The sequence below is a fragment of the Crocuta crocuta genome, unplaced genomic scaffold (assembly GCF_008692635.1).
Source record: "Crocuta crocuta isolate KB4526 unplaced genomic scaffold, BGI_CrCroc_1.0 scaffold48, whole genome shotgun sequence".
Taxonomy (NCBI): Eukaryota; Metazoa; Chordata; class Mammalia; order Carnivora; family Hyaenidae; genus Crocuta; species Crocuta crocuta.
The window spans coordinates 10,800,320-10,812,625 of record NW_027533089.1 but is presented as its reverse complement, the minus strand read 5'-3'; the positions used below and the strand labels follow the sequence as shown (position 1 = coordinate 10,812,625).

The 12,306-nt window shown below is 42.2% G+C and overlaps 1 protein-coding gene across 3 annotated transcripts in view; it reads right to left on the bottom strand.

Moving 5' to 3' along the window:
* TGFBR3 (transforming growth factor beta receptor 3) overlaps positions 1 to 12,306 on the bottom strand; it is a 204,047-nt gene that overhangs the window by 36,831 nt on the left and 154,910 nt on the right. For all 3 annotated transcript variants that reach the window (XM_077746098.1, XM_077746096.1, XM_077746097.1), the window contains exons 8-12: positions 8,227 to 8,416; positions 4,790 to 5,124; positions 4,229 to 4,381; positions 1,384 to 1,524; positions 1,075 to 1,233 (exon numbers count right to left, since the gene is read on the bottom strand). In XM_077746098.1, the coding sequence (XP_077602224.1) occupies positions 1,075 to 1,233; positions 1,384 to 1,524; positions 4,229 to 4,381; positions 4,790 to 5,124; positions 8,227 to 8,416 (978 nt within the window). The remainder of the gene's footprint in view (positions 1 to 1,074; positions 1,234 to 1,383; positions 1,525 to 4,228; positions 4,382 to 4,789; positions 5,125 to 8,226; positions 8,417 to 12,306) is intronic.

Here is a 12,306-nt window from a genome sequence, read left to right as displayed (position 1 = left end):
AATGCTCTCTCCATGTAGCAAATCCTGAAATGTCTTGCTCTGGTCAGAAATCAAACCAGATGTGGGCGCCTGGTGGCTCAGTCAGGGTTGAGCGTCCGACTTCTGCTCAGGTCATGATCTCACAGCTCGTGAGTTCAGGCCCTGCATCGGGCTCTGTGCTGACAGCTCACAGCTTGAAGCCTGCTTTGGGTTCNTCTGACCCTCCCCTGCTCACGCTATCTCTCTCTCCTAGAAATAAATAAAACATTAAAAAGAAAAAAAAAAGAAAAAGAAATCAATCTGGATGTATTTCCTGAGGCAAGCCCTTACCCAGAACTGGTGAAGTGCTGTGGGGAAGAACAAGATGAGTTCTGCCCCAGGAGCTGCTACAATTCAGCCCTAACCCACCCTCCTACACTGTTGGTGGGAATGTAAACTGGTACAGCCCCTCTGGAAAACAGTGTGGAGGTTCCTCAGGAAACTAACAATAGAACTCCCCTAGGACCCAGCAATAGCACTGCTAGGAATTTACCCAAGGGATACAGAAATGCTGAGGCATAGGAGCACATGTACCCCAATGTTCATAGCAGCACTCTCCACAATAGCTAAAACATGGAAAGAGCCTAAGTGTCCATCAACAGATGAATGGATCAAGAAGATGTGGTTTATCTATACCATGGAATACTACATGGCAATGAGAAACAATGAAATCTGGCCATGTGTAGCAACATGGATGGACCTTGAGGGTGTTATGCTGAGCGAAATAAGTCAGGCAGAGAAGGACAAATATCATATGTTTGCACGTATAGGAGGATTAGGAGGAACTTGACGGAGGAACAAGGGGGAGAAGAAGGGCGGAAATGGTGGGGGAAAGGGAGAGAGGCAAACCATGAGAGACTCTTGAATGCTGACAAAAACTGAGGACTGATGGATGTGGGGGGGAGGGGGGATGGGCATGGAGGAGGACACTTGTGGGGATGAGCACTGAGTGTTATGTGGAAACTAATTTGACAATAAACTATTTGTAAAAAAAAAAAAAAAACAATTCGGCCCTAACCTAAAAGCCCAAGGCTAATTAATGTTCAGGTTTCATACCTCAACATAAATGTGTCCGTTCTCTGCCACAGAGAAGACCCCCTGAGAGGGCACGAGAAAGAGGTCAGTGTTATAGAGCTCCATGTTGAAAGTGATGTTCCTGTGGAGTGGGTCCTGAAAGCTACTGCGATTCCTCACTCTCTGCAGGCTGCAATTAAACTAATGAAAACAAACAAACGAAACAGAGATAAATCATAGTCAAATGAAGGATGAAGACCCTAGAACTTTACAACCTTTGGCCCAGTCCCTAACTAAAGCCAACCAAAAGGACAACTTCTCACAAACTACCTACTACAAACAAATACATACCACCACAATTTCAGGTCGGCTGAAGAAGGAAGTGTCTCCTTCATCCATATCTCCTGGAAGTCCATGATCACCTGACTCCAAATCTTCATAACCATCTAGCCAGCCGCTGCTATCCCCAGTCGATGGAATCTGCATCACAATCTAAGAGGCAAAGAAAGCACAGTGTCATTAAAACACCAAATCACACAAACACCAATGTAATAATTCAGATGCAAACTGAAAATCTGACTTCAAAACAAAACAAAACAGGTCTCCTGAGTGGCTCAATTGTTAAGCATCTGACTTTGGCTCAGGTCATGATCTCACAGTTGGTGGGTCTGAGTCCTACATGGGGTGAACATGAGTCCCACTTCAGGTAAAAAAACGAGTCCCAGGTAAGCCCCACTTCTCTCTCTCTACCCCTCATAGGATTCTCTCTCTCTGGGCTTGTTCACTTTCACCCTTTCTTAAAAAAAAAAAAAAGAAAACGAAAACTCCAAGGTTTTTTAGGATTTTATCTTCAAAAAGATTAAAAATAAAGAGAAACCCAGTGTACATTGAAATTAAAACTCAAACTAAAATATGCATCTTTCCTTGTGAAAGAATAAAACTTGTTTCAAACGGTGGGAAAACACTAGGCACTGGAATAGGGAGGGGTGAATGGCCCCTCCAGGCTAACCTGTAGGGGAAGGGGACTTCTCCTTAGGCCATATCTCTTTGTATCAAAAATTCTAAGAAATATTAAGAGCTGGCTCATTTGTATCCATTGAGATTTCTATACAGTTTGAGTTGGAAACAAAGTACCTAATGTTTACTATTAAGCCAGCCTCTCCTCATCCTATCTTTGTACTCCTCTATCTTTCCCTTATTTCCTCCCCCAGTTTCTGTATGGTGCAGGAAAGAATCCTGTTTTATTCTGTGGCAATCTATCTTAATGTTAGTTGAAATCATTATTCCATTATGTTTGTTCTAGATAACATAAAAAATTCACCTGAGGACTCTGACTCCATAAATAAAATCCTAATTTCTTTTCTGTACATAGAATAGTCATATTTTTTGGTCTGATTTTGCTTCATGTGCTTATTTTCTGAATATGTTGCAAAACAAAAGTATATAGTAATTTTGGAAATTGCTACAAATAGTTATCACTGGAACAAGCGGCTAAAAGAATCAATGAAGGGCGGCGCCTGGGTGGCTCAGTTGGTTAAGCGTCCGACTTTGGCTCAGGTCATGATCTCACAGTTTGTGGATAAAAGCCCCGCGTCGGGCTCTGTGCTGACTGCCAGCTCAGAGCCTGGAGCCTGTTTCAGATTCTTTGTCTCCCTCTCTCTCTGACCCTCTCCTGCTCATGCTGTCTCTCTCTCTCTCAGAAATAAAGAAAACATTAAAAAAATTACATTCTATAAAATAATCAATGAAGGGAGTAACATAGGAAGAGAAAAATGGCCTTTCCATTTACCAGGTCCTCACAAGAAAGTATTGGTGTACCTGAAGCAAGTACCTAGGGCATTTCTTACCCTAGATATTATTATCATAATAATACACACATATACACACACAGACATACATACATGGGCATGCGTGTGAGAAGAAAGATTTTAAGGGCTTAGGATATACCTTTCTTTTCTGAGGCAAATGATTTTTTTTTTTTTTTTACATAACAAGTTACCAGAGCCTCTTATTGGTGTTAATTTATATGTAAGTTTAAAATTCCAAAGTCAAGTATATCAGTACTATATGCTATGCATCATATCTGGAAAAACTGGACAATATACGAAAATTAGTGTTGGAATTGGCAGGAATGTATTCATTGTAGAGGTCAAAGGTTAATAAATTATTCCAGTAACAATGGGAGACTAGCTGGGCCAGCCTGGTGTCGGGGAAAGATTAGTGGATGAGAGGTCAGGAAGCTGGATTCAGTCCTGGCTCTGCTGTTAACTAGTTCCTCAAATCTAAGCAAGTCTCTTAACTCCTGGGAGTTCAATTTCCTCACCTGTCAAATGAGGAAGTTGAATGAGATCATCTTAAGGTTCTTTCCAGCTCAAACACTCTAAGTCTGAAGAATAATAAACTTGGGCCTATAGAGTCAGTCTTTCCAGTCTTTCCAGTCTTTCCTCTGGATGGGTCAAGTGTATCTACTCAAGGGCAGTGGGATGAACGTGAATTGAGAGTTGCATCCTCCCTGTCCCATGCCAAAGCTGGACTAGGTGCTGGAAGCATAGACACACACATCATGTCAAAGCCGGACACGGGGATTTTGAACCTTATTTTTACCATCAAAAGTATAACTTGAACTGCAAAATTAACACTATAAAGTTCTTTTGAAACTTGATGTTTCAAGTTCTTTTATTATTCACTGTCTAGTGTCTATTTCCACAAGAATAGGCTTCATCTGAAAAAAAAGATTCAGATGAATGAGCTGACAAGAATGATTTCTGAGAAGTGCAGGTTAGCTACTGTAGTGGTTATCATTGGGGGAATCTGTGGAGTCTTCCTCTGGAGAATTTCAAAAGTAGGAGATTTTTTTTTCAATTTAGTCTCTTTCTTTGAGTTGGAGAGGGACACTAATAATTTCTTGAGGGCCATTTTTGGATTTCTCTTGTTTCTTTTGTTCATGAGGAAGGGAGAAGTCCTCCTACCTCTGGACAAGACTCAAATGAGGCCACAAAGACCAGGGAGCTGGCTATCTCAGCTGTGTAGACTCAGGGTCAAAGGACATCCAATATGTTGAGACCTGACACTTGGCTTTGTTTAGGCCTAGGGTATATGCCTCTGCTCATTTTCACAGAAATTTTAAGGTTGATTTTAAGGTAATATTCAGCAAAGATCTGGCAAAGGGCCAAGCTTTGTTTTGGAGAGCACTTACAGAGTTATAGTAAATCATGCCATCTGGGCCTGATCGCCGGTGCCAAGTACCACAGCCATTCAGGGGAGACTCCAAAATGAAGTGGGTTCCATTCATCTTAGCCTTGCAGGTAGGATCCAACAGGGTGAGCTCCATCCCTGAGTAGTTGCTGGCCTGAAACAACCACCACCAAAGACATAAGGGGGGCGCCCACAGGCAGTTCTGCAGCACACCGGAAATATGTATTGCCTGGTCTTCCCATACTGTACTGGTTGCTGGAGGCCTGCATCCCCTCTCCCCCCTTACCTCTCTTCCCAGCCTACCAATGACTGTGTTTGTTGGCTTTGGAAACTCAATAGCAAAATATTGACACACAAGGATCTGGAACCCCCTTTAACTGAGAATAACAGGACCCGGGTGAGAATCAAAGCCAAGGGGAAGTGAGCCCATCCAACTGAGAAAACAGTCTCAGGTCCTGGGAGTTCAAAAGTGAAAGAGCTAGAGGGAAATAACTACCACATTCTGGGGCAAGACAGGGAGGGAGGTAGCTTTCTCTTCTCTCCTTTAAGAAATTGCACTGACCTGAAAAGACTCTTTTTCTACAGATACGACCATCTTTTCATTGTCACAATTGACTGACAGGGAAATATCCACATTCTCTTGCACCTCCTTGGGCTCTTCGAGACCAGGAAACAGCCGTAAGCTGGGGACAACAGGGTCCCTTGGCTGGGCGGTCCCATCTTCTCCCCTTTCTGTCTGGCCTCTCCTGGCGATATTGGGGAACGGAAAGGGGAAACCTCCATTTCGGCCTCCCCCTCCCCGGATGGGTGGGTTCTCCAGGGCAGGCAGACTGCCAGGGCCCAGCAGGATCCGTAGCTCAGGAGGGATGGTATGGACTTCCTCATCTCTCATTTCCTCTGGTGGTGACAGAAGGCAAAACATTGTCAGTGTTTGATGCCAGGCCATGATTATCATCATGAGAGGCAAGTACAAGAGGAACTGGCATAGAATGAGTGTATGTAAAATTACTCTTATCAAGCAATGTATACAGGAGATGAGGAGTTAAGAAACCTAAATTCCAGTCCTGGTGCTCTTTCTAACTGCCTGAGTGGCTCTGGGCCAGTGGCTTACTTCTCTGTGTCTTGGTTTTCTAATTTTTAAAATTAAGAGGTTGGACAAGATCATCAGTCCTCTACATTCAAATCATTTGGGGAGATTGAAAAAAAATTCCCTGTACCCATCCAGGCTGTGCCCCAAGCCAATTAAAATCAGACTTTCTGGATATCATTAAAACATATTAATGATGTGTTTATCATGTTATGTTTATCACATTATGTTTAATATGTTTTAAAGCTCCCTGTATGAGGGGCACCTGGGTGGCTCAGTCAGTTAAGCGTCCGACTTCGGCTCAGGTCATGATCTCACGGTTCGTGGGTCTGAGCCCCGTGTTGGGCTCTGTGCTGACAGCCAGCTCGGAGCCTGGAGCCTGTTTCAGATCCTGTGTCTTCCTCTCTCTCTGACACTCCCCTGTTCATGCTGTCTCTCTCTCTCTCAGAAATAAATTTTAAAACACTGAAAAACATTTTCTTTTAAAAAAAAGCTCCCTGTATGATTCCAATGTACTGCCAAGGTTGAGAACCATTGGACTAGATAATTTCTAAGGCACTAAAAGACATAAAGCTCTATGATTCGAAGGGTGCTTGGGTGGCTCAGTTGGTTAAGCTTCCAACTCTTGATTTCAGCTCAGGTCATAATCTTGTGGTTTGTGACTTCAAGTCCCNTATGGACTTCCTCATCTCTCATTTCCTCTGGTGGTGACAGAAGGCAAAACATTGTCAGTGTTTGATGCCAGGCCATGATTATCATCATGAGAGGCAAGTACAAGAGGAACTGGCATAGAATGAGTGTATGTAAAATTACTCTTATCAAGCAATGTATACAGGAGATGAGGAGTTAAGAAACCTAAATTCCAGTCCTGGTGCTCTTTCTAACTGCCTGAGTGGCTCTGGGCCAGTGGCTTACTTCTCTGTGTCTTGGTTTTCTAATTTTTAAAATTAAGAGGTTGGACAAGATCATCAGTCCTCTACATTCAAATCATTTGGGGAGATTGAAAAAAAATTCCCTGTACCCATCCAGGCTGTGCCCCAAGCCAATTAAAATCAGACTTTCTGGATATCATTAAAACATATTAATGATGTGTTTATCATGTTATGTTTATCACATTATGTTTAATATGTTTTAAAGCTCCCTGTATGAGGGGCACCTGGGTGGCTCAGTCAGTTAAGCGTCCGACTTCGGCTCAGGTCATGATCTCACGGTTCGTGGGTCTGAGCCCCGTGTTGGGCTCTGTGCTGACAGCCAGCTCGGAGCCTGGAGCCTGTTTCAGATCCTGTGTCTTCCTCTCTCTCTGACACTCCCCTGTTCATGCTGTCTCTCTCTCTCTCAGAAATAAATTTTAAAACACTGAAAAACATTTTCTTTTAAAAAAAAGCTCCCTGTATGATTCCAATGTACTGCCAAGGTTGAGAACCATTGGACTAGATAATTTCTAAGGCACTAAAAGACATAAAGCTCTATGATTCGAAGGGTGCTTGGGTGGCTCAGTTGGTTAAGCTTCCAACTCTTGATTTCAGCTCAGGTCATAATCTTGTGGTTTGTGACTTCAAGTCCCAAGTCAGGCTCTGTGCTAACAGCGTGGATTCTCTCTCTCGGGATTCTCTTTCTGCCCCTCCCCAGCTTGTTCTCTGTCTCAAAAATAAATAAATAAACCTTAAAAAGTCCATTATTTGAATAAGTTATTGGGACAAGAGTATTTTTCAAGTGCCACTGAAATACGTCCCTTGAATCTAGAGATTCTTCAGAATGAATTCTTTAAGGATTTCTTGAAACAACATCTGCTACCTCCTTTTTGCCTGCTAAATTCTAACAGGTGTCTGAGCACCCTGGCCTTTTAGAACGTAATCCTGAAGGAGAAAAGAAAAGGCTGCTTAGGCACCTTTACTCCTTCAAAGGGAGAGACATATTTCCATATAATCAATACTCAGTGTTCTGTCCTATTGTCAACAATTTAGGGAAGAGAAATTTCCTCAGTATTGTTTATATCCAGTCTCAAAATCAACACTTGAGGTCAATCCATCTCAGTGGGAGCAGGAAGTGAAGATGACTGGGGACATTCACTCTCCTTCAATACTATCTTTTGGAAAAAGATGGCACAGCTGTATGGGTCCAAAAGAAGCCAGAGCTTTGGAGGATTTTTAATTTGCATATTGACAAAAACCTTCACAACAACCCTTTGAGGTAGGGCCTATTTGTTCTCCCATACTACTGAGGAGGAACCACCTGAGGCTCAGAAATTAAGAAACTTGCCCCATGCAGTGAACAAATGGCCCATATTCCTAACCTTCAATCTATCAGCACTGCACTTGGTAGCAGTACCAGGGGGTGAGGATCAGGTTTAGGGATCAGAAAACTCTGGGCTTTGAGTCTCACTAGCCACAGGCTCTGGAAAACCTCAAGGACCTGTTGAAATTCCACTTTCTGCTCCATCCAACTGGGGTAATAACTCCTGTGTTCCGTCCGGGTGAGGAAGAGGAAGCACCTCATGACTGCTGTCCTGTAAGATGCAGTCTGACCCAGGACTTCTCCCCCGGAGCCCCAGCCGCTCTGCATCTCAGCTGTCAGTGATTAGTAGGCACTTCTGAGAGAAGAAGCCAGACTAATTTGTTCTTAATGTAATCACAGTGAATTATGCGGTCTACAACAAAGTTCTCCAACATGCAATCAACTATACCAAAAAAATTTGGTACAGAAAAATCTGTACCAAAGATCGTTGCCTTAAAATAATCTACCATGATTCTAGAAAACCTGAAGCTTGATAGTAAAATGTAGTCAAATGAATCATCAAAATTTACAAGAGAAAAACGGTATCATATAAGCTGAAATGAGAGTTCCTCATTGGAAATATCCCCCCTCACTTGGGGGATATTTTTACCACAGAAAAAAAAAAAAGTCATACTTACCATTGTTTTCAAGCCGAAGATGGAATCTATTAGCCACAGGAGCCACTGTATATGATGTTACTGGACTAAAGCCATTGTCCAAAGCCCACTTGAACAGATTCTCTTGTGTTGAAGGAATATCATCTCTTACTGATTTGGTCATTATCATGGACCTTTCACTCTCTTTCCCAAAGCCAATACTGTTAGGAGCCTGAAGATAACAGCAAAATTTCACTCGTGAGTCTAAAACTAAATAGTGCTTTAAGTACAAATTCAATATCTGGAATGAACAGATTCTACACTGTATATGAAGGGACTATTTATTCTCTTGATCCCTACTCTCCGTGGGGTAAGAACACTGATGTGAAAATCTTCAGCAGCATATTAAGAGAAATCTATTCATGTTGTTTGATCGTACCATTTGGGTTGCTTATGTTGATAAAAATAATCCAATGATTGCTAAGTAGCTACACACTAAGTATACCTACTATGTTACTAGAGCTAATGAAATGTTTAAATTATATATATTACATACCAAACTTTCCCTTATTTTTACTTAAAATGATGTATAAAGTATACAAATGTGCATGCTATGCTGCCAAAAATATGCCCATGCATATTTCTGAATCCTAGATTTAAATGAAAGAAGGCACAACCTAGTTACTTCACTGTGGAGACTATCTCATCTTTGTAAACCATTAAAATATTCCATATGGTGAAACGAGTGTTGATACTTCAGTTATAATTTATGACCACTTCAGCAATCTGGTAATTGTATTCATTTGTCCATGTTATTAACTGAAGATGCTTCACTTTTATGTTCTAAAAATTAATTAGTTAATTTGGGTCACTGTCCCTCTAAGTACCAATATTGTATCCAGCAATACAAGTAAGCTGACTCTTACTTGGTAATTAGTTACAAAACTAGAACTGAATGATAGCAACCCCTTCGAGAAAGGACTGAGTGACCAGGAAACGGATAGTGAGTTTCCACATCCTCTGGCTCCTACAGCAGTGACTGTGTCAGATAGTGAAGGAGCTGAGTGTTGCGGAGGAGATCCCAAAGCGAAGGCACCACATTTTCAACAACTGCTCCAACAAGACTGGAAAGCCCTTTCAGCCTGAAGATTAAGCCATTTTCATGCTGTATAAAAATCACTTTAATTTCCATGCCCACTTATTTTCTCCTGCATACATGCAGCATTTTTTCCTAAATTCTCATTTGTTTCCCATTCTGTGTGCCCCGAACATGACTAAATATTAATCCTTTCCCACTATAAAACCATCGAAGATTCACAGGCTCTAAGTTCTCTTGGCCTCTTGGTGGTGGGATATTGGCTGAGGACACATATTTTCAATTCAAAGCTTAAAGGATCTTCCCCAGTATATTCTTCTGTGACCCAAAGTGATTATCCAAAAGTGCCAGAGTGGCCAGTCACAATGATGCATGCAAAGGAGCCAGACAGAGCTTTAACCACGCTTTGTAGCCATTTGTGAAAAACTCAGCTTCATAGGTTAGAATATTCTAGCTCTTACTCTGATTCAGAGAAAATTCCTTAGAGGAAGAAGGGTTAAAAGAAAAAAAACTAAACAAAAATGCGGTAAAGAAGGATCCAATTAGTTCTTAAAACTTAGTTTCTTAGGCGCAGCTTCTTCTAGTCTTTAAAGCAGCATGTCGTTTTGATTGGCGGGAGTTGTAACACTGGCCTAAACAACACAGCTTGGCCTCATCTGCCCTAGTCTTTTATGTTGTTGGACAGCTGAGAAAATACGGTATTTCCAGAATACTATCATCACAACCGCCACCTGTCTTTTTTGTACCAATATGGAATGATTTGTTTACACCTTTCCATATTAAATCTAGGAGCTGTCAGTACAACTCATATTGATTACGCCTCGGGACTTACAAGGCTAGAAATCTATCTACACATTTGTAAAACAGCAAGGCTTGGCAAATTGGTTCCTTCCCAGCAATGAGCGAATTCCTCACCCTCTACTTCTGGGATACAGGGAGTCCCCAGGACTTTCTAAGGCCTCAGTGTAGCGATTCCAAATGGGGGTGTTCAAGGGGGTCTCCAAATACCACCACTATGTTTCAGCCACATTTTCATGAAGGATGATGAGCGAGGTAGAGTCTGAATACCTCCCTCCCCTCCTTCCCCTCCAGTGCCCAACACACATTTGCATCAGAACTGATGGTGCAGGAGAGAGGTTGGTCAGAGATGTAGTCCATATTCCCACTGGGATTAAAACATGTCTTCTCTAAGAATAAGCTGGCTCTGACCAACACTGAGGGGCTTAGGCCATTTGAAATAGTGAAACCAAACATTTCTTCCATCGATTCTTTTGTTTTGGAGGTTCTTCCAAAATGTGATTATGCACGGTCCATAGGGGACCTGAAGAAGCAGCCAGAGCTGGGCATAGCAATGTGGATACTTCTAGTGTTCCTGTTCTTGTCCACAGTACTGCCCTTTGTGGCTCTTTGGACCATTCTGTCATTTGGAGGGTACATTCTACCTGTGCCCCACTCCCTACATGCAGACACATGCCACCCGTGTTTAATGGGGCTCTTCTTTACATTTACCCCATCAAGTGGCTTACAATTCCTTCAGCAGACATTTTGTTTTCACTTTGTTTAGAGAAGTTAATTGCTCCTATAGACAATCTTTTGAAAAGTTTCTTGTGGAAGGAAGATAAAGTCCCTTTTTATGGCAGGCACTGTGCTAGAAGCCTTATGTATGTTATTTAGTTCTCCTTTAAAATATAAGGAGGGTGCCTGGGTGGCTTAGTCAGGTAAGTATGTGACTTCAGCTCAGGTCATGATCTCACAGTTCATGAGTTCAAGCCACACATCCAGTGAGCTCGAGCCCTGCTTCTCTCTCTCCTTCTCTTTCTCTCCCCCTTGCTCAGAAGTTAAGTAGCACACATGGCTGAGAACTCACCATGTGCATACAGTTTGTCAAGTGCTTTAGAGGAAATATTCACTGGTCACTTAACAAATACTTCTGAATGAGCAAATGAATGAATGAATGAACGAACGAACTCTGCCACACCTCACAACAACTCTCAAGGTGGGAATAATCATCATACCCATTTCACAGTCAAAAAATACAGACTTTGAATTCAGTTGGGTTCCCCATTATTCAGTTGGGTTCCACCAAAGCCATGGTTCTTTCCACTCTACCAGGCTGTCTCTAAAGAAAAGACTATGAAGAGGGCCACTATGAACCATTCCCCTTTTCTAAACATGAATGTATGCTTTTTTAGTAGCAGCAGGTACCTTTGCTTCAGAGCATAGTCAGAATTCACATCTGAGACTGGGAGTTAGGAAATCACAAAGCATGAAACTGATTGGGGGAATAAAAAAGAACATCATGAAACATTACCTAATTGTTTAGTAATGTTGTCATGCATTGTCCAAAATTGGCCTGGAACAGAAGTACAGCCAAAGAGAGGAATATAAACAGATCTTGCTCTGGGATGAGCAATCTCATTTCCAGCCTGTCTTATTCATATGAAAAGTGAAGACACTCAAAGTGAACTCCAGGACTGCCATGGACCAGGAACACATACAGGCTCAGGTACAGAAAGAGCCACGGAAGGGTCAGGGCCGAAAGGACATTTACACAACTCCAACAGGGAACTAAAATGTCCCGTATGTTTTTTGCCTTTCAAAGCATGATTCCCTTTCCTGTTTTTGTTATTCTGAAATTAAAAACATTTGGCTGGTGTGCCAGGCGGCAAACGCTGCAGACACCCCAGGTCACCAACACCCCTCAGGCCATGCCAGGGAAAGCAATCGAAACAGCTCTGACTTCAGAAAATTGCGGCTGGGCTTTGTTCTCAACACCAAATTAATGTATTGCCCTCACACGTGATGGTTTATTTGGATCCTCTCAAAGTTAAAAAAAAAGACAAAAAACCCAAAAAACAAAAAACCACAGGAACCAGAAACAATTACAGTACTTTAGAATTAAGATGTGTATGCTCGTGGCTTTGCCTGCTGCTTCTGGAGAGTGCTTGTACATGAGGCGGCCCCGGTGGAGTGCTGGCTTTGTCCACTACTTGATCACGCTAAAGGTGCCATGAATGAACAGCACC